General features: G+C 37.8%; 1 protein-coding gene across 7 annotated transcripts in view; it reads right to left on the reverse strand.

Moving 5' to 3' along the window:
- Positions 1-2,599: 2,599 nt before the first annotated feature.
- Positions 2,600-21,861, reverse strand: part of RPS6KA5 (ribosomal protein S6 kinase A5) — a 70,396-nt gene continuing 51,134 nt past the window's right edge. For 5 of the 7 annotated variants that reach the window (XM_074149975.1, XM_074149980.1, XM_074149978.1 and 2 more), the window contains 10 exons: positions 17,856-18,006; positions 16,449-16,610; positions 15,468-15,593; positions 14,600-14,733; positions 11,344-11,437; positions 8,992-9,162; positions 5,725-5,916; positions 4,956-5,115; positions 3,812-3,975; positions 2,600-2,839 (listed from right to left, as the gene is read on the reverse strand). In XM_074149975.1, the coding sequence (XP_074006076.1) occupies positions 2,600-2,839; positions 3,812-3,975; positions 4,956-5,115; positions 5,725-5,916; positions 8,992-9,162; positions 11,344-11,437; positions 14,600-14,733; positions 15,468-15,593; positions 16,449-16,610; positions 17,856-18,006 (1,594 nt within the window). The remainder of the gene's footprint in view (positions 2,840-3,811; positions 3,976-4,955; positions 5,116-5,724; positions 5,917-8,991; positions 9,163-11,343; positions 11,438-14,599; positions 14,734-15,467; positions 15,594-16,448; positions 16,611-17,855; positions 18,007-21,861) is intronic. The other 2 variants (XM_074149976.1, XM_074149979.1) reach the window with 2 other exon arrangements.

Consider the following 21,861-nt stretch of genomic DNA (forward strand, 5'->3'; position numbering starts at 1 on the left):
ATCACACAAATTTAGGCGCATGATTAACTTTTCACAAGGAGTTTCTCTGACTTCAGCGGAAACCCACACCTGTAACCATTTGCAAAACTGGAGTCATCTTTAGCACTTAAGTTACCCTTTAGTCATTGAGAATACGAGCAATAAAAAAGCTCTCCATAAATTTATAAAATATACTGATTTAAAAGTTTATGCTGATGTTTCTGTAAGTCACATTTATGATTCCAAACAGTTATGTACATACTATACTATCACAGTAGGAAATACTTCACTGTAGAACACCACAGTGAACAAGTTGTGAAGCACAGTGTTAAAGAGAATTTCCCTTTAGTATTCCCAGTGCATAAGTTCTTAACATCTACACTACACAAGGTGCCCAGGGCTAGTCTTTGTCATATACAAGGTAAAAGTTAGAAAGAGCTCTGCAGTTTAAAGTAAGGAATGAAAACAGTGGGTAATATACAGGGATTCACTCCTGCAAAGTACAGAATTCTCCTTCACGATGACCACGACCACCAAGTACGGTGGATTTCTGGTCATTCAACCCAGTAAAACAGTGCTCAGCACCTTGTAGGAAGAGAGATCTGAGTGCACTTTAGTATAAAACATCTCCTTTCGATGTTATAAAGTGCAAAAAAAAGGAAACATATATTCTAATATTTTACAGTCACTATTAAACTGCCATATTTGCACAATGCAAAATTCAAATAACTCGGTACACATTTTGTATGGACCCTATAATAACAAATGTTGAAACTGGAGTTTTTGCATCTTTAAAAAAATCTTAATATTTTAAAGTTATTGTGTAAATACAAAAAGAAAATATAAATTATAATTAATTCTTGAAATAGATATTTTAACATGTGACAATTTTCCAAAGCATTCCATAGGAAATTTCACTTTCTCTTATAGCATTACATTTTAGAATCTGTAAAACACTTTAAAAGTTAGTAACTTCAAAAAGTAGAAATAAAAATTATTGTATCACAGTACTAGACACCTCACCTTATCAGACATCTTTTTACCCTACATGTTTTTTAAAAAATTAAATAAATAAAAAAAATAATCTAAGACTTATATTACCAGCTGTTTAGAACAAGATACATGGAGTTACTTTTTAAAACAACAGAAGAGTTCCATAACGCCTCTTTTTGCTCTTAAAATTCAAATAAATGGGATAGAATGTAACAAATTTAAAAGGTCTTAAAGTACTATACTGCTTTGGTGCATTGTACCAATGGTTCCTTACATGCATTAAGAATCAAATTCTATGATATTCTTCACAGAGCTGGGCAAAAGCAGAAGATCAAGAGTTCTATACATGTTACAGAATCACAGAACTGTAGGGGTTGGAAGGGACCTCCGGAGATCATCTCCTCCAACCCCCTGACAAAGCAGGGCACCCAGAGCAGGCTGGACAAGAACATGTCCAGGTGGGTTTTGAACATCTCCAGAGGAGACTCTACAGCCTCTCTGGGCAGCCTCTTCCAGGGCTCTGTCACCCTCAAAGTAAAGAAGTTTTCCCTCATGTTGAGACGGGATTCCCCATGTTCCAGCTTGTGCCCATTGCCCCTTGTCCTGTCACTGGGCACCACTGAGAAGAGCCTGATCCCATCCTCTTGACACCTGCCCTTTAGATATTGATAAAGGTCCCCTCTCAGCCTTCTCTTCTCCAGGCTGAACAGCCCCAGGTCTCTCAGCCTTTCCTCATCAGAGAGATGCTCCAGCTCCAGCATCTTTGTAGCCTCTGCTGGACTCTCTCCAGTAGTTCCCTGTCCTTCTTGAACTGGGGAGCCCAGAACTGGACATGGTACTCCAGATGGGGCCTCACCAGGGCAGGGTAGAGGGGGAGGATGACCTCCCTCGACCTGCTGGCCACGCTCTTTTTAGTGTGCTCCAGAAGACCACTGCCCTTCTTGGCCACAAGGGCACATTGCTGGCTCATGGTCAAGTTGTTGTCCACCAGGACTCCCAGGTCTCCTTCTACAGAGCTGCTCTCCAGCGGGTCAGGCCTCCACCTGTATCTGGTGTGTGGGGTTACTCCTCCAGTAACCTTGCCCTTGCTACATTTCATCAGGTTCCTCTCCACTCAACTCTCCAGCCTGTCCAGGTCTCTCTGAATGGCAGCACAGCCTTCTGGTGTGTCAGCCACTCCTCCCAGCTTTGTATCATCGGCAAACTTGCTACGGGTACTCTCTGCTTTCAGAGTTACACTCTGCTGACAGAGCTTTCCTTTCTTAGAACAGTGGGGAAGAAACTGGGAGGAGGATTCTGACACTGAGGAACAGTCTTCCTCAAAGCTGCACCACGAGCAGCGTAGCTCCTTACCTTGAGCTTGACTGCACACTAGTAATTTAGCCCTAAGAGAATACAATGTGGTTGTATAATAGTATTATACCATATCCAGTGATACCAAACTTAATGCTAAAAAGAAATGTTCTGAAATACAAAGCTAAAAAGGTATGATTGAAATACATTTTTTAAAGCGACAGACGTAGTCCTGTAGCCTGTAAGCTACATGGAGGAAAGGTGGGAGAAGATGATATAGGTACTGCGAAGTTTATAACCGCTTAAATCTTCAAGCTGGGACATCCTCTGCTTTTCAGTCAGAGAACTGGAAGATGGTTTCTGGGTTATTGCTGTCTGTAGGGTTTGTTGGCTGCAGTGTCTTTGTAGGTGTAGTTTTACCATGAGAATGAGAGGAAGAAGAATGTGAACTTTCACTGGAGCTGCTACGTGTCTCTGTGCTTGTACTCGTTTTTTTCATTTTCCTTCTCTTTGCAAGAGGTGCCTTGTCAACATTCTGGAGACAAAATCCTTCCCTTTTGTACTTGTTAAAGGCCTGTTTAAAAACAAAAGGTAATTCTAAGCTTTTCAAGAGGTTTGAAACATTTTATGACTTGTAGCTTTTTAAGAATATTCTATTGTAAGTCATAAGATAAAACTTTAATCTCTTGACAGATCCCTACAAATTCTTACTGTAGCTGTAACTAACTTTACTAGCCTTTACACACATTTAAGAGCCAATACGTAACATTATTAATTGGCATCTTCCCTTCTTTATTCTTTTAAATTTAGAAGTATTTTTTATTAAGCCTTAAACCTATTTAAGACACCAGTTTCAGAAACTAGACTTAGATTAGTTTTGCTTTCAGCCCAAATTACGTTGCATTATCGGGACCTCCCCAAGTAACAATTCCTTTCTTTTTCTCTTCTTGGTAATAAACGTCTACAAGTATTTCAGCACAAATCTGCTCAATTCCAGTTTATTCTCTGTAGAAGGAATCATCAGAATCGACACTATTTTTGTATAATACAGTTGCAGCTCAAAAGTTTTTAGTAAATATACAATGGCAGACAAGCAAGTCCATTAAAAAAATATCCATGGTATTAAATATATGAACTAGGGATGTTCCAGAAATTTTACCTCGATTTTGTAACCAAAAGGACAAAAAGTCAAACAGTTGTTTAAGTTAAATAGAAAGTTTCTTCTCTTTTTATAAAAGTTTTAAGACCTTTTAATAGATTTCTCAAAGAAACAGAATATTTATAATAGCTGTTTCATGAACAGCTGTCTCTCAGTCCCCAAAACCCCACTAGTGTAAATGTCTTCAAGAAATTTATTCTCGCTTCATCATTCATGTTTTCAGTGTACTCAATCATAGATGTAATGAATGGAGGAAAAAACTGCAGCTATAGGCAATCATGGAATTATAAGGACAAATACTTATTTTTAATTAAGAGAAAACATACATAAATATAGATTAACACGTTACAAAATTTAGCCCATGACATAAGATTTCTTAGAACTTACATGAAAAGTGGCTTTGACATACGTATGCACCGCAGCTCCTGACGAGCCTAAGTTATCGGGAGTCATTAGAGGGTTGGATGACAGTTGGCTGCCATCCTGAAGCCATTCGTTGTACCTCAGGCTGGACATTTTAATTCTTTTGTTTGGATCCACTGTTAGAAGCCCTAATAGAAATACATTACATTCTCTTAAGACTCTGAGCTATTTATCTTCTATTAATAGAAAATGCAATTATTTTTTTAAGGAAATTTCATGCATTGCTTTGATAAGTAAGTATTGACAATGTTTACCCTAGGTAAGCCAATATTTATCCTAGATAAGGCTCACACGATGTTATACTATCACCTTCTCCAGAAGAATCATTAATGCAAGAAACTGCTCTTTAACTGTTTGATAACTCACATCTCTCTTCACACAAACTCCGAACTACCAACTGAGTTCTTCACTTAAAACCTGTCTAGGATGAAGTTCAAGAGAGTTGGCCTCAGATTCTCTGCAGGATTCACTGAAGGCTGAATCTGGAGATGCCCACGTTTTGGCAGAAAAATGCCTTACGAGCCTGTTTCTACAGAAATTCAGAACTAAATCTTAGTAGAATTAAGATTGGTGTCTATCTCACGCTGAAAACATAATTAGATGCTCAAAATCTGAAGAAGAATCAAAGCATGGCAAATGTGAATGAAACACTCAGAAATACAGCAGTCTTGGTACATGCATTTAAAAACAGCCCGAGGAAAAAAATGACAGTAATATATTCATTTTCTGCAAAAGCTCAGCTTTTAAAACATTTATCTCATAAACTGGCGTTTTTACAAAAGCAAAAATAACATAAAAGAAAAACTCTGCTTTTAGATACATTTTTAAGAGTGACTTCAGTTCTTCTGAAGCTCTTCAGTTACTTCTGACCACACTAACCTTCTATCAGCAGCTCACGACATCAGAAAGCTGCCAGGGGTACAAGCAATTGTAACAGGTGATGTGTCACCTTTCCCCATAACTTTTACTGGGGGTCAGTACGTGGCTCAAGCGGTGGATGCTATTCTGTCAGGTCAGGCACTCACAGCATCCAGATATTGCACTGTTCTCTAAATTTTATCTTTTGAGATAAAAATATAAAATACATGAAATATTTCTGAATACTTACCTTGAATTAACTCCTTCGCCTCTTCAGAAACATTTTTCCAAGCTTCTCCTTCAAAGGAAAATTCTCCTTTTTTTATTTTCTTCATAATTTCCAATGCACTGGTACACGTTAAACTTTTGTCTTGAGACTGAAATGGTACCTGCCCTGATAGCATTGTATACTGTCACGAGAACAAAAGTAGTATTAACAGACACAGTGTATTTATTGACAATCGTATTACTGAATATGGAGTGCTGTTGTTTGCATCACCAGCACTATACAACAAAACTTTGACTAGCGTAACTTCAAGGCTACAGAAAATATAAATTATGCAAGACTTTCTCTGGAGTCCTTGTTAGAAAAAACCCATTCATATGTTTCAGAAAACTACAAACAAAACACAACAGTATTTCTACCCAGTTTATATCTACTGAAATTAATTTTCTGTAAATCAGAATGCAGGCTGACTCCTCTTCTGTACTGAAACTGTAGGAAGATTATATGGATGCCTGCAAAATCTCCTAACAAGAATATCTCTTTTTAATAACACACTGTATTAAGTATTTTTTCCATTCCCAGAAATGTTGAATTTAATTTACTGCTTAGGGAAAAAAAAACTCCACCCCTGGAAAACATGTGTCTTTGGAACCTGTTATTTGTGGCATGGTATTTTCACTGAATTTTTTCATCATCTACCCAATTCAAGTCCAAAACTGTGTCAAGTCCTTTGCATTTTAATTAAAAGTAAATACATACAATAAAGTTACAATTAAAAACCTCAATTACTTACCAAGATGACCCCCAAACTCCACAGATCACAAGACTCGTCATAACCATTGTGATTCAAGAGCTCCGGGGCAGCATAATGAAGAGTAAAGCACGGAGTCTTAAGAGGCTGATTATCAGGTGGTTTTAAACGAGCAAAGCCAAAATCAATTATTTTTATTTCCGAATTATCAGTTTCATCTGTAAACAATAAATTCTGAAAAGCAAAGAAAAAAAGAAATCAGTATCAGCACTGGTTAGAAAATTGGTTAAAATACTTAACAGTTACTTTTTTTCCCTACAATTATTACTACAGAAAATTTCCCATTTTCTAGAGAAAAGGGGAACCGGCAGACACTGGGAAAAAAATGGAAAAGTAGAAATAACAATACTCTAGGATGCAAGAAAATGTTATGTGTTTATCTGTCTCCTGTACATCCGCAAGTCAGGAGAGTTCTGTCTGAGATTATTAATGAAAATGGGTATTTAGCAGAGATCAGCGAGGAAAATCATTTGGGGAACACTGACGAGAGAGTAACAGAAATGGAGAACTGCCTTCTTCCTCAAACAAAGCACATTTTCTTAAGCTTCCCCTTCCTTCTGGCATGTTCCGAATGACAACCTCGAACCAATGGCCTTCTTGCCTCACCATAAAGAAGCTTTGATACAGAAGTCCCTGAGAATTCCAGCTTTACAGACTGAAACGTTGGACTTGAAGACAGAGAAGTTGTTACCAGTTCAGAAGAAGATTTAAGACAATCTGTTCTTCTTTTCCCTTAGTATCTACATTTGTCAGAAGATAGAAGAACAGAGCGAAGCTTAGGAAAACTGGCCGAGGCCAAGAAGAACTACAAATTATTTCTACTCCTCCCCTGAACTTCTGAGAGAAAAAAGGAGAGCAAAACTTTTGCCTTTGCTGTTTAATTTATGCAACGTTAGAAAGTCTCACTATTAGAAATCCTAGAGCCCTATGAAGTTTTGTAATACAAAAGGAGAATTACTCAACACAAGGTAATTCATTACAAACTCCTTAAGAACGGGAAAAAATTATTGCTAGGCTGCAAGCAGCTGAATAAGGAGAACCTGAGAGCGTTCATTACGGATAAAAGAGAATAGCTCATACAAAACAGTATTTTTGCATTCTGTACTGCTGTTACAAGCTTAATGCACAACCAGAAAAGTCAGTTTCCCATATTAAAATGTTGTGCAAAATGGATCTGAAGGAAGCTTAATTTCAGCAAAAATACTATTTCAATGAGGATAGGTGATTAACGCAATCATCTTTTCTCTATGCAGTAACATTGGTTTAAAAAGACCTCCTTTCTTAAGACAAAAATGAAATTGGTGATGTACAGAAAGAAAGAAACATTCTAATTTGGGTTCACACTACTTTGTTCATTAGGTAAATAAAACATGCCTCACAAAACCCCACACTTAAAGCTATACTCCACGTATATTTTAAGGATGTATAAACAACATTACCTCTGCCTTGGTATGTTTTTTCTAGTATCTTCAGAACCCAGTTTATGGATTAATGATCACAGAAACAGTCCTCAAACCCTCTACTGATATGCTCCAAATGGTCACGTTACACGAATTCTTTATTTCTGTGACTTCTCTATTTTCTATCCAGTACTTTTCCTCTATTTTGGAGAGCGATATAAGTGATCTAATCACTATTGCTGAAATAGAAGGGTCTTCCAGTCGGTGCAACAGAAAAATGCCTCATCCTTAGTGACCAACCGTATTTTTTAAAATAAGCTTATCTGTATCACATTAGATGTCAAAGGTGAACATCAAATAAATCTGACTGGAATTGTTAGAAAATCAACAGAATTCCTATACCTATCACTTTTACAGAAAGTTGCACTACCCACATCTGTACTGGGGAGCCTGCAGATCCCATACCAAGTTCAGGTCTGAACCTGAAATAGGAACTTTCAAAACACCAAGCAGGAAGGAGACAGGCTGGATAAGTCCAACATTCTGGAGCTGCTTGGAAACCCTTCATTACCAGGACTTCCCAGACTTCTGTTCCTGAACATGATGTAGAATTGGAGATGGCCTGATTTACCCTACAGCTGAAGCTCTGCTTCACAGAACCTGGCCTTTACATTCAAGGTGGTAGTAAGACTAAAAATGATGAAAATAGGAAGAGAGAAAGAATTTCTGGGGTTTGTCCTTTTAATAATGACTTGTTTCCAAAGCTGTTTTCTTTCCTTCATGACGTCAGCAGAGAAACTTATTCCAAGAGTCACATTTGCAACTGACACATTAGAATTTCACAATAGCTCCTTCTTTATTTAATTGTTTATTTAGTACAGAGACTCCAGTCCAGAGATGTTTTCAAATACATTTATTTTGGACTGATGTTTCAAAAACAGTTTAATACCAACACCCAGCAGACAATTCTCTACCTGTTGGAATTACTATAAAATAAGTTAAGTTTGTAATATACCAGAAAGTATGTTACAAAAGGATGAAACACGGGCAGGAGTGGATCATTTTAAACTCCAGATAGAAAAGGAGCAGCTATTTCCTGAGGTATGATAACTGGAATCACCAATACAATATAACATCCCTACCGGATGAAATAACATCAATCTACACTATTCTGGGGCTAAACAAAACTAACACATATCAAAGCCCATTGCTGGCAAAGAAAAAGGAGCAAATCTTGGCTCCAGGAAGCAGAACAAAGCCAGTGGGTGACCTTAACGTAGTAAACTGAATTGTCTGGAAGATGTTGCTGCGCAGTAAAAACACCAGAACAAGTAATTATTGAAAAAAAAATATATGAAATAATTGTTTCTCTTAGGAAACTACTAACTGAACTCAAATCACACATCTTTATTAGTTGGCCGTGTTAGTTTGTGGTTCATTTTGTGTTTAAATGGGAGAGAAGACATTATAAGGGTGTTGCAGGTACCTCCAAAATCAGCCCTACCGAAGGAATTAAGATGAAACGAAAGGTGGAAATGTACAGGTACAACTGAGCTCTACTTGTGAACTGTTTCATGCAATAAATATATACTTACCACTAGTAAAAACTGTCCCCAAATAGGCAAAGAAATGTTTTTGAACAAGCTGGAGTGTAAATTGCTTACAAAATTAAAAATGTTCCCTAACGGTTACTTTTACCTATGAACAGAAAAACATCTACAGAATTTGCTAAGTAAAAGTGCTAACGTTTTATTAAAAATACAGAAGTAGAAAAAGCTGGAGGAACAGAAATACGTCACATCCCAAATAATAACTGAATGTCTAAACATATATAAGCAAGTCACTATACCTCAGGTTTCAGATCCCTATGGACTACTCCTACGTCATGCATATGGCTCACCGCTGAAACAAGTCTGCGCATAATATGACTGGCTTCAGTCTCACTGAAATGTTTCTTTTTTTGAATACGTTCAAGCAATTCTCCTCCCTTCAGCAATTCCATCACTAGAAACGTGTGAAGCTGAAACGATAAAGAAAAATATGGGATGTTAGAAATTTAATACTACAGACCAACATTCATTCAGGAGTTAGCTGCTACTTCGATTCTCAAAGTTTGAAGAAAGAACTCTGCTGCTCATACCAATTCGGAAGCACCAAATTGCATCTCACATGGCATTTTTCCCATTAACCTCACTGAGACTGAAGAACGTTGATGTCTTCCCCATGTCCACCCATATTTATTTACAAAAACGCAATGCTGCCATGTAAATGGATAAATTTGTAGGGAGATGAAATGCCTTTCTTTAGGCTAACAAATAAAGCTAGAAAAGCTATAGACCTTTGCTGTTTAAGCCTGTTGTGATATAGGGATACATTTCTATTAATATGCGTAAGGAGCTACACATTCAATGTTACCAAATCCTTTAAAAGCGCCCTGAAACTTTACTGTGAAATCAAAGATTATCTAGAACTTCTGATTTCATCCCCTACAGAGCAGTAGCCAAAGGTGCTCTAGCATTAGAATCACAACAGACATCTTCCCAAACATCAAAGAGTATTTTTTTAAATTAAAAACGTAATGGTTGTTTAGATGGTTGTTCTTTTCAAGACAATCAATAAGCAGTGACTTCCTGGATGACAAGACATTAGCACACAATCAACTGCCACTCACATGCCTTGCCATTAAACAAACAGCAGAGTTCTCAGGACGGGAAGTGAAGTTTAGCACTCCCCAAAGGCAGTGGGGATGCAGGCACGTGATGGTCTCTAGCCTTTCCTTCCCCTGAATGACAGTAACAAAAGTAATATTTGCAAGCAAAGACCAAAACTTCTGGGAAGAGGTCAAAAAATGAAATTCAAAGAAATAGCCAGGAACAGAAGAAGGACTGTGTTTAGATACCAAGGAACAGAAGCGGAGCTACGCAGACAGAAAGCGGCAATACTTCTTGGAACAAACAAGGTGTCTCCAAGTCACACTGCTGGTAGCGCTTGCAAATTCTATTTATGTCTTGGGAATAGCTGACAGGAAAGTCGGAAAGGACTGAGACTCTTCTCTGCTAGAAAACTTCTTGTGGCCCACCAAAAGAAACTGCAGCCCAATACTGTATGGCTGGATTACTAGTGCAGAATTTGATCACACGGATATTTGATCAGCAAGTTTGAGTAATCTGGAAAATAACACCTGGGAGCTACCAGGAGCAACTAAAACTACAATGGTTTGGCTGGCTGAGAGTAGCCTATTCAGTCACAGAGCGATCTGAGGAACATATTTTTTAGATATTCCTGAGTATAGTCATTTTACTCTAAGGAAAGTGAAAAAAAGTGTCCTGTTCTAGACACATGTACTCATAATGTACATAGATGTTTAAAAAAAAGAAGGCTTCCTTACCATTAAAGATTACAGTACTTATTTTTCATCCTCTCAGCTCATTTTAGAAGTGCTCCAAGTAAATGCTCTGCTGGTTCTTGTGTAAGCAGCACAATGGGGAGACTGGGGTATGTGGGGAGGCAAGAGGGCCTAAGTTCCATTACAAAATCATGGACTAGAATCATGGAGTAGTTCAGGTTGGAAGGGACCTCTGCAGGACATCTGGTCCAAACACCTAGCTCAAACCAGGGCCAGCCTCCAAGTCAGATCAAATTATGGCTTATTACATGCTGCATTACACTAAAGAAATGGATAACTAAGGTCTCTAAATAAACCCTAAACTGATCTCAAGAAATTTTCAAATAGAGGCTCTACTTTCACATTTGGTAATTTAGTAAGCTACTTGGTTATGTCCATTAAGTTACTAATATGTAAGAAATAAAAAGCTAGATACGTAATCTTCACATGCAAGACTTCCAAATTATTTCACAAATATTATTTTAGATTCATGACAACCCTGAGGGAAGGTGATTAGGTACCTCAGTATCATAGATATGGAAACTGGACCACGAATCTATTGTATGACGATTAACAACGCAGAACAAGGACAGAACCAGAAACAGAATCCAGGACTCTAATTCCTCCAAATACTTTTTAGATTTGCTAGATCTGCTTGAACACAGAACTTCTGCTTCATCTTCTACACTGACTAGACAAAAGACCTAGGAAAAAAGCTGCCCCCACAGTAATACAGGACACTTAACTCCCAGAAGTTCTTGGGAAAATACATGGCAATGTGTTTGGCAAGTGCTGATTGCAATTTCTTCAAAATACCTGGTCATGATAAACTTCATGCAACTTCACTACATTCGGGTGTCCTTCACAGAGTTTCAGAGCTGTTATTTCTCTCTGGGTGTTGGCTTCCATTCTGGAAAAATTGAGCAGTCATTTTGTACCCATTCTACTGAGCAAATTGCACATTCAAAGAGTTACACCTAATTTTTAATTGCTTGCAATCCAGACTTTTTAATATTACAACTGCTTCAACACAATTAAAAGCATATTCAAAGTAAGCTGAGCAAAACTCTCCACATAACCCTGAAAGTTAGAACACTAAAAAAACCACACCCAAATCAAACAATGTTTTTGATGCAACTGCAACTTGCTACAGCAAACCTGAAATGGTATTATAGGATAGTTTCTATCTAAACCAAACCTTTCCCTTAGTCCAGGGCAATTTGACTTCACCTCTGTTCCTACAAATATTTGTTAGTTCGACTTTATCTTGAAGACTCAAATTACCGGCCCAATTCTTTTTTCCATTCTTACAGGAGATAAGTACTTCTAAAGCTTTATTGAAACTATGAGCACCCACTAGAAAAGTGTGACACCATCTATGTATGAACTATGTTACACAAATGAACCCCCGAACAGGCTACTGTAAAAATCAGAAATGGAAGAGATAAGAAGAGAATAGCTCCAGAGCAAAAATCATCGCATAGATTCTCTTTCTGAAACCTATATCTGATTCTCTTTTCTGAAATCTATAGGAAAAAAAAAAAAAGAACATGGTGAATATTATAAAAACTATGTCAATGGGGCCAGACCAGAACATTTTCTTTTCCACTAAATACACATGTTGATTTATTTTGGGCAAATAATATCTGAAAATTTTTGCCAAAACTCTCTCTAATAAAAGCTAAGACTGTTCTGACTTAGAGAATGGCTTTATGGATAACACAGATACAACCTCTCTCACCCCATATGTTCTTAACTTCTGGTTGCACTTTTTTTTCCTAATTAGGACCAGAACTATGATGAGAATTTTGTGTGAGAAAATTCCTTTTTTATGCAGGCTTCATAGAATCAACAAGTAAGCTGTTCCACCTGCATCTCTGCTGATGATGTTGTTTAAACTCAAAGTGATTTCAGGTCCTTAAGAAATTTTAAAAAACAACTGAGACAGTAGTTTAGGGGGGAAAGACTATCAGGAGAAGATGGGCCTGGGAAACAGATGGAAAAGGTTCACTATCACGAACATAAATCTTTTAAATTTGTGAGTGGACTTTTCTGAGTATTTCCCCTCTATAAATAGTTACCATTTTAATATTTTAAACAGACAATATCATGAAAACCAAATGGGAACCTCTAAAACAGTAACTCAAGCAAGTTTACAGGACTCCACTGTTTCATTTGCCTTCAGACACAGGTGGAGGCAGATCCAGCGCTACCAACACAAAGCAACACCACAGAGGAACTCTTGATCTGAGCTTTCACCTCAAGTATCATGAAAAGGTTTGCCTACGTGTAGGATTCACTTTTTTGGCACCTTTGATGGGTAGGAGTGAAAGACTGTCTGACTTTGAGGCAAAGAAGTTACTAGAAACCTATCAGACTTTTCCTTTCAGCAAGAGTTACTAGCGTGGTCCTCCGAGCAATATTATGTGCAGTTTAACAGTTTCTTATTCAAGGCCAGTCTGTGTCCAGCCATTCAGAGTGTGGGTTTACTGCTACCTCTAAATACTGCACAACCGTGCCCTGAGTCTGCTCGCAGCCTGCAATCCTAAAATAAGCTCTGTATACAGATCACTTCTTACCTTCATTTAGCCTGGTCCACCAAGATGAAGGAGAAAGAGCAAAAGAACCTGTGAGTAGTATCATTTAGGGACATAATTCCTAAAAGTTTAGTTCTATGGGAGAAGTCAATACTAGTTTGCTCACTTTTACCCAGAAACAAAAATCCATTAGCTGAAGATGAGACGGGAGCTCTGATCTGCAGCTCTGCATGCAGCACAGAAAAAACATTCTGAATGTAGACACAAGGCAGAGATTTCCAGATCAAAACACCCCACATAGGTGTCTACTGCATCCTACTTGTCTATGGTCTCATTATAACGAGTGAAACTGCAGTTAACGAATCTTACAGGGTGAACTAGTTCACTGTAGAATACATACCTAGAGTAGGATTCAGTGGCCTAAGCATAGGAGAGCCTGGAAGACATCAGCCATGAAGACATCTACATAAAGGTAGTAGTCACAAGGACTGATGGGAACTAGAGGACAGAGAAGACACCAACAGATGCTAAAATGGCACTACATAGATGCCTATGTTTAAGTTACTGAATCCCACTGCTAGTGCCTGGTCATTCCAGTCCCTCTGTAGGCTCCACTAGTAGTTTTGAGTAGGCCTCTATTAATCTCAGAAAACAGTATTTTGGTGTCTTATTTCTTGATCTTATCCTATCCAAAAAGCATGTGATGAAACATTTAAATCTGGTTGACAGTTACTTCTAGAGTCTGGAAAAACAGAGGTACAGCCAAATGTCTTGGAGAAGAGATCACTGTGAACTATCATTCTGATGGCAGGACATTTACACTTTCCTTTCCTGCTAGCATCTACAACACACTGGGGACATATTTACTAATGAGCAATGCAAAGTGAAGCTACAAATCCATCCACCCCACAAAGCATCCCTTATCTTGATTTTTCTCTGGGCAGAAACTGCCAGAGGTATCTATTCTGGAAGAGGACCAGATGGTCCCCAAGCACAAAGCAAGTCAGCTGCCTCCAGCGTGGTGTTCTCTTCAGAACATCCAGGAAACAAGATGCAACTTACAACTCCATAGTCTAATTCCATTTTACACACACACACTTAATTAGATCTGAGGCAACCCACACTACAGATCCTTCTTAAAAGCAGTGTCCTAGGCAATCAGTGGGGCTGCTTAGGAAAGGGAACCAGCGTAAGGCTACATTCAATTCACTTAGGTCTAAAGACAGGAGGGCCTTGTACCTTACTTTGATTAGGAGCAAAATTAGGGCCAATTAGGGTAGAATACAACAAGGAACCAGAAAAGTACTCTTTAGGTTTCTTTTTGTGTCCTCCCCAGCAAGAATAACATTTTGTTTGAAAAGACTCTCAGAATCGGTTAAAGGTCATGAGGTTACTCTAAGTTTCTGGCAATTCTTCAAAGAGGAAATTATTTTAAAGTTATTTTTCCACTTCCAAAAATGTAGCGAGCATTATTCTAATCCATGGGTGACAGTACGCAAAGAAAATATTTTTATTGTCTTATAGAATATTTATACCTTTTGCTAATTATTTTTACTGCATACTCTTGGCTAGTTTTCTTGTGTAAGCACTTTCGACAAATGGAAAAACTTCCTTCTCCCAATGGTTTCTCTTTCAGATCCAGTTCATAATGATGATAAAATGGAGAGTCCTGTTAGGAAACTGTCTGTATTTAGTTCTGCAGAATACTTTTAGTATACACAGTCAAAGACAAAGAGTAAAGTTTCGTAAGAATTTTTCATCTACATTTAAAATTATAAAAGAGCTCTCTTTTTGATAAAATATAATCTTAACTTCTATTTAATAAAATGCATAAACTTTATTCTAACAATTAAACAGTAAATCTTATGTTACATTAAACAAACATAATCACTAAATAAATCATTACTGCTACAATAGCTTAAGATACAAAATATTCAGACAAACAGGATCGAAGATGGCCGTACGTACATTTATCCACAGAACTACGTGCTCATTTGAAGACATCACAATAGCATGTGCTCTTATAAGGCTTCACACAACTATACATACTTTTGGGCAAATACATCATAGAAGGAATTCTGATATAATTAAAGTAGCTTCAAAAATATCTACAATGGTTGGCTGAATAAGAACTATCAGGAGTCAAATTACTATTACTACTAAACTTCAGTCTTCTGGAAAAACCAGACAGTCATCTCATTTTTTAGATTAAACTTCAGTCACTTCTTAATAGTATCACATGCAAATTATACACTTAGATCATCTGAGGAGCCATTACAGAGAACAGATAAATTATTAATAACTATATTTTGTAATATGCATCCTCGCTTGTGATTGCTGCTTTGAAAGTTATATGCACTTGCAAGTTAACAAAATTAATTCAACTTTTGATATTATTATTACCTTCATCATAGCGCTTCTGGCAATAGTTGTAGTTCCAGGTCGCTCATCCCCCATATAAAACTGAAGAGGATCTACTGTAGCTGCATTGCGTTTAAACAAAATAGAAGGTGCAACGAAAGAATATCCCTATGAAATTAAGACATCAGGAAAGGGCATGGCTTGAAACTGTTGCATACAAACTACTGCATACAAAACACTACAAGTTTCAGAAGAATTTTTCAAAGAAATCAGCATTTTCATAACCTAATACAGAAACCGTAACTGGCTCATTGATGGGTAGACGTTACTCTGTTCAATGTGAGCAGGGATCTATCTGGAATCATTTATATGATTCTCCACAGTTACAGAAACAGCAATTATAATAATACAAAACATCTGGTAAATAATGCTAAAAATCTGGCTCAGATTCAATTGTTTTGCAATAGTGATGAAGGCTCATACTTCAAGCTTCACAGAACAACTTTAAGCTAAGGTGTGAAATAGTTTTAATGTTGTGATGTAAGCATCAAACCATTTTAAACAGCAAAAGAAAATGAGTCTCACAATAATGATGTGCCCAGTTCGGGTGCTGTAACAAGAACAGCTGTGATACCACTGCAGGATGAATCAGGTTGTATTACGATGTCCATAAATTGCTTGCTACAGTCACTACAAATCTAACAGCTTCCAAAATACGATGCTATGTTCCTGTATGCCTAAGCATTAAACTGCCCAAAACCAGCCAATAAAAACCACCAAAGCACAAGGAGGGGGAAGAGAGAACGCAATTGGAACTGCTGGTCATCTCTGCAGCTTTGGTACTTCCTCAGCTAGAGCATAATATGGACATGCAATTGCTGAACAAACAGCCCTGGAAACTGGGATTGGAAATTCCATTGTTAATTGCCAATAACTCAGAAGGCAGCGGAAAAAAAGCTAGCTATATACATGGAATTGTTCAATAAATAACTTTTTAAAAATTACTGTGAATTCTGAAAATACCTGAAATATTCTTTCTGAAGTCTGAGGGGTTGCTGCAGGAGAATATGTCGGATCCATTTCTGTAAACTCTTCTGCAAAATTACTGACATCCAGCTCATCTCTGATTACTGGTTTAAATGGAGCCGATACTTTTTTGGCAGCTAAATCATCCCAGTTTATATTCTAAACCAAAAAAAAAGAAAAATACATTTGAATCAAATGAAAATTGAACAGAAACAGGTATTGGGAAAAGAAACTTGTCCAGAAACCAACAGTCCTAACTCCATTTGCTATTCTCCCCAATCAACACAAAGAAATTTAACAGTAGACACAAGTCAAACAGTGAGCGTGACAGCCTTTAAGTTTCTTCCTCTCTTTCAGAGGAAACAACACTTATATTTTTGTAAGCCATAGTGCACACGTGCAGTATCTTTAACTCTTCATTGCTGGCTTCTATGCTTAATTACTAATCTCAGCTTCCAGAGCCCTGAGAGCATAATGACTCTGGGTTCTTACTTAAATGCATGGCTAGAAGTAGGAAGCACAGATATGGCAGTTATGAGAAAATAACCCTATTACTGTAAAGGAGTGGAACTGAAATGAAGTTGGATTAGAAAGTGTTGTATGAAGAAAAAAAAAAAAGTATCTTCCAAAACAAACAATGAATAAAGGAAGTTTAACTCTACTTTGTCAGGCTCTCTTACAAGAGGAAAGAAATGCAGGAAGGATGAGAAGAAATTCAGAAGTTAAAAAGCCAAGATATTGCCCATGCTGAATAGCAGGATAATTACTCTGAAAATATTTATTTGAAAGGTTTAATTTACACTACCAGCTTCAAATACTCCAAATACTCCAGAAACACCGGAAATACATACTTAAGTTTTTTCAAAGAAAGCACACAAACAATTTTAACCGCAATGGATGGAACAGCACAGATGTTGCACGCAAATCTGATCTTTGTAATTTTTTGAAACCAAATGTTAACGCACTGAAACCTGAACAAAATTAAAATCTACTAAACAAGACTAAAGATTTAATTAGGCAAAGGAAAATACAGAAGTGGCATTTATGAGTAATGGTAAATTTTATCAATAATGTTAGTGGCAAACTTTCTTTTTAAAAAAGATACACAACATATAATTTAAGTGTTTTCCATTAAACCTTCTCTTTTAGTGTCTCTTTTGGCTGCTTCAAGTAACTGTTAGAAACAGAGAGACTCTACTAAATATCTACCATATCCTTCTTGTAGTAAAAAATCCATATACATAAGCACATGGATATTCTTACTAACTTCAGTGCAATTATTCGTGCAATTAACATGCCTCTAAACTATTCTGTTAACAAAACAACAGAATTTCTTTAGACTTGGATTTCAAAGGCACTACCGCAGAGTAAGTGGTATCTGGGGAGTTTTGTTGTTTATTTTACCTGGAAAAAGGGGTGCTGTTTGATTTCATCAGCATCAGTGGGACCACAACCAAGCCTCTTCTTGGGGTCTTTCATCAAAAGACGTTGAATTATATCCTTAGACAGTGCACTCATTTCTTGTGGATAAGGTGGTTCACTTTTTAATATTCTCCTGTAAAACATAACAATTATTTGGTAATTACTTAATGTGTTGAATGTTAAATCAAAGAGTTACCATAATAACGGTAGCGTTTAACATTTCATTTAAACTTCTATTGTACCCAAAGACAGGAGGATGACAAATGTGAAACCAACTTTTTTTTTTTTTTTCCTCTTTTAAATAAAGAAAGGTTTGAAGAAATGCGGACATGAAACATGCCATCTACAGAGATAAATTACGTAACTTAATCCACAAAAGAAAACCAACTCTCATTTCATACATCCTGAACTTACTATCACTACTCAAAAGAAATCTCATAGCTACAACAGATAGCTTCAAAAAACATCAACCTGATGCCTAACAGCAGCCAATAAACCCCAAACAATTCCAATGTTAAAAATTATTAGGGGAAAAACACACACCTGGGCCATTTGAGGTTTGCCTGTATCTTGTCTTGTCTATTGTGTGCAGTGTTCATGCCCTACTCTCAAAAGGAGGCACTATAACTGGAAAAGTTTTAGAGAAAAGTAACAAGATTAATCGGAGATAGAGAATGTGTTTGATAGGAAGATCTATGAAAAAGGATAGGACTATTCAGCTTAGTTAAAAGGGGACTTAATGGGACTGGGCATAGTGTTCCCCTCCAAATGATGAGCAGTAAAGAGAAAGCAGTTAGGGACCTCACTGTCTCAATACAAGAACTAGAAACCACCAAACTGAGCTAGTGGAAGTTCAAAACCTTGGAAGCCTAAGTAGAATCACATTTCAATACCCATCTTATATATGTGTAGCTCCTGCATTTTTATACGAAGAGGAAGGCAAGTTTTCCTTCAGTTACTCCAAATGTAGACACTGAAGTTAAGAAATCTGAAGGCAAATTGAGAATGAACACAGACAACACATACCAAAGACATGTCAAGATAAACATGAAAACACAAAAATTTTTAGTATACAGAATCACAGAATGCTTGAGGTTGGAAGGAACCTCTGGAGGTCACCTGGTCCAACCCCCTCGGCTCAATTACTTCAGTCACCTGGAGCCAGTTGTCCATGACCACGTGCAGGAACCTTTTGACTATCTCCAAGGAGGGAGACTCCACCACCTCCATGGGCAGCCTGTGCCAGTGCTCAGTCACCCTCACAGTAAAAAAAGTGTTTCCTGATGTTCAGAGGCAACCTCCTGTGCTTCAGTTAGCGCCTACTGCCTGTGGTCCTGTCACTGGGCACTAACGGAAAGAACTTGGCTCCATCTTCTTTGCACCCTCCCTTCAGGCACTTCTATACATTGATGAGATCTCCCTGAGCCTTCCCTTCTCCAGGTGGAACAGTCCCGGCTCGCTCAGCCTTTCCTCATCTGCTTCAGTACCTTAATCTTCTCAGTGGCCCATTGCTGGACCCTCTCCAGTATGTCCATGTCTGTCTTGTACTGGGGAGCCCAGAACTGGACCCAGTACTCCAGGTGTGGCCTAACCACTGCTGTGTAGAGAGGAAGGATCACCTCCCTCAACCTGCTGTTACTTGGTCTAATGCAGCCCAGGATACCATTTGGTGCCTTTGACACAAGGGCAGATTGCTGCCCTGTGTAGAACTTGGTGTCTATATATCTCTATGCAAACTCTATGTATCTATATCCATTCTCTATATATCTACATGCACACTCTCGTGATACACAGAAGGACTTGGGGTGCCTCCAGTAAACACAGACTGAAAGATTCGGAAGCTATGAGAGTCTGTGAGGCTGAAATCACATGAGGTTGTGGCAGCACTAAAATCTCAATTGTTGTATGTCTCTGACAGAGCTTAAGTTGATTATTGCAGGATATTTCTAAATCTTGTTTAAGGTTACTGATGACATATCCTTACAGTCAGCTATCCCATGGGAAATCTTTTATCTTCAAATACGTAACTTCTTGGATTACTCCAAAAATAGATGCAAACAGACTGTTTCCTAAATAATCTTGTCCTGCCAGTGTGGAAGGACAAAAACAAGTTCAATACGCACAGATCCCAGGGGTTGTTTCTGCTGATTTCAATTTCAAGCAAACAAAAAGACAAAGCAAGCAAACCTCTTGTTTTAAGTAACAGTGAAACGAGCCTTGTCTTCAACTTCTGGAGACGCTTCACTTTACAGAAAAGGAGAAGAAAGCACAATATTGCCAAATGATTTCTTAATTCGGGATGTTAATACCAAATTTAAACATCACTAAACAAGAGGATTCTTACACTGTAGGACTGATGGAGACGTGAAGATTCAGCCTCTTCAGAAATCATCCAGTTTCAGAAAGGGGATGTGGGTCAGGAAGTAAGAAAACCTTCCTCTTTAAGACAGAAGATGGGACATCTTGGTAGTAAAATTTCTTGATTTACAGGACAGCCAACAAAATCTTCTTAGCTTAAAAATCACTTCAGTTAGAGGAGTCCAAGGAAATGTATTTATCAACCTTTCTGAGGACAGAATCAGAAAGGTATACAACAAAGATCCTGGAAAGAGACAAGTTCTCTTTGGGCTCTCAGAAGGGCCAAAAAAAACCTTAAGCCAGTATTTTTTTAAATTTATTTCTGAAGCAATGGGATTGAAACTCTGGGATGTCCTTAGAATCCAGGAGAGAAATTGTAGCGCATTTTCCTGTCTGAAAAATGTCAGAGATTACAGATGGGCAAGTCAGATAAAAATCTGAAAATGGCTCTGGAAACCGATGCTGAATTGGAATGATTGTTTCCCTAATTAACATGGGTAACAGAGAACAAATGAACCCAGTTTCTCTGCGCAGCCTCAGAAGATCAGTCTCTGTAGCCGTGATGCTGCTAGTGAGCGCTAGCAATCAGATTCTTCCCCTTGTCTCGGGCTTCTGATGCAAATACAAACATTCGTGTAAGAAAAAAGAGTGGAAGAAACATAAGCAGTGAAAAGTCTCTTATAGAACTCTGCATTCATCCTTCTAATTGCAAATCTCCAGTGACATATTGCATGTCTTGGGTCAGCACGAGAACTGCAATCAGTTGTACCATTGATGTGGTAACTGAGCAGAGTCCCAGCTGAAGCTGAGACAGGTTTATATAGGTTTATAAAACTTTTCGTATTACTTGACTTTCTGCTTTTTGGGTAGAAACCACTCCTTAAATTCTTGGGGGAAGGAATCCCCTATAAAGATCATATCTGTCAAAAAAAATTGCATACCTATTCTGCCAATAATAGTTTGGTATAACAATGTATTTTACCTAATGGAAAACTTCCGTGGCAACAGGATCAGTAATTCCTGCCTTTTCCCAACATCACAGTTTTAAATTATTTCCTTTTATAGGCAGAAATAACCATGAAGTGGTATTCAGCTATGTAAAAAGCAAGCTATAACTATATTGAGGGATATCTTCCATCTGTTGACCCTCCTAGAGCCCGCTGCGGAGAAGGCAGCATTTTGCCCTGCTGTATAAGCAGATACCACTTAAACTGCATTTATAAATGCCAGTGGCGTTCGTTCAGAAACACTTTTGAGGTTGACTGATACTATAAAATATTAATGATACTCTGGACTGGTTCACAGAACCACACTACAAAAGCAGTGAAGAATGAAGCTAATTTCTTTAGAAGTTCCAGGAACTACTTACAATTGAAGTACATGAAGCTCTATACACATTAATTACGATGGAAAGCAAGCTGCCAGAAAAGAAGGACCATATGGGATGAAGATGTGAGAGAGCAGAAATTGGTTAAGACTAATCAAGTAGCTTGATCAAGTAAAGGCAGTCTGGCTTCACTAGTACAACTCAAGGGTAAAGTCGCTCAAGGCTATAACAGTAGCCCATAAAGTGTTCAGAAGAAGGGAGCTGCATGTGTCAAAGTCCTTCCCAGGATTTCTGTGCTTCTGA

Source organism: Numenius arquata, chromosome 6 (genome assembly GCF_964106895.1).
Source record: "Numenius arquata chromosome 6, bNumArq3.hap1.1, whole genome shotgun sequence".
NCBI lineage: Eukaryota > Metazoa > Chordata > Aves > Charadriiformes > Scolopacidae > Numenius > Numenius arquata.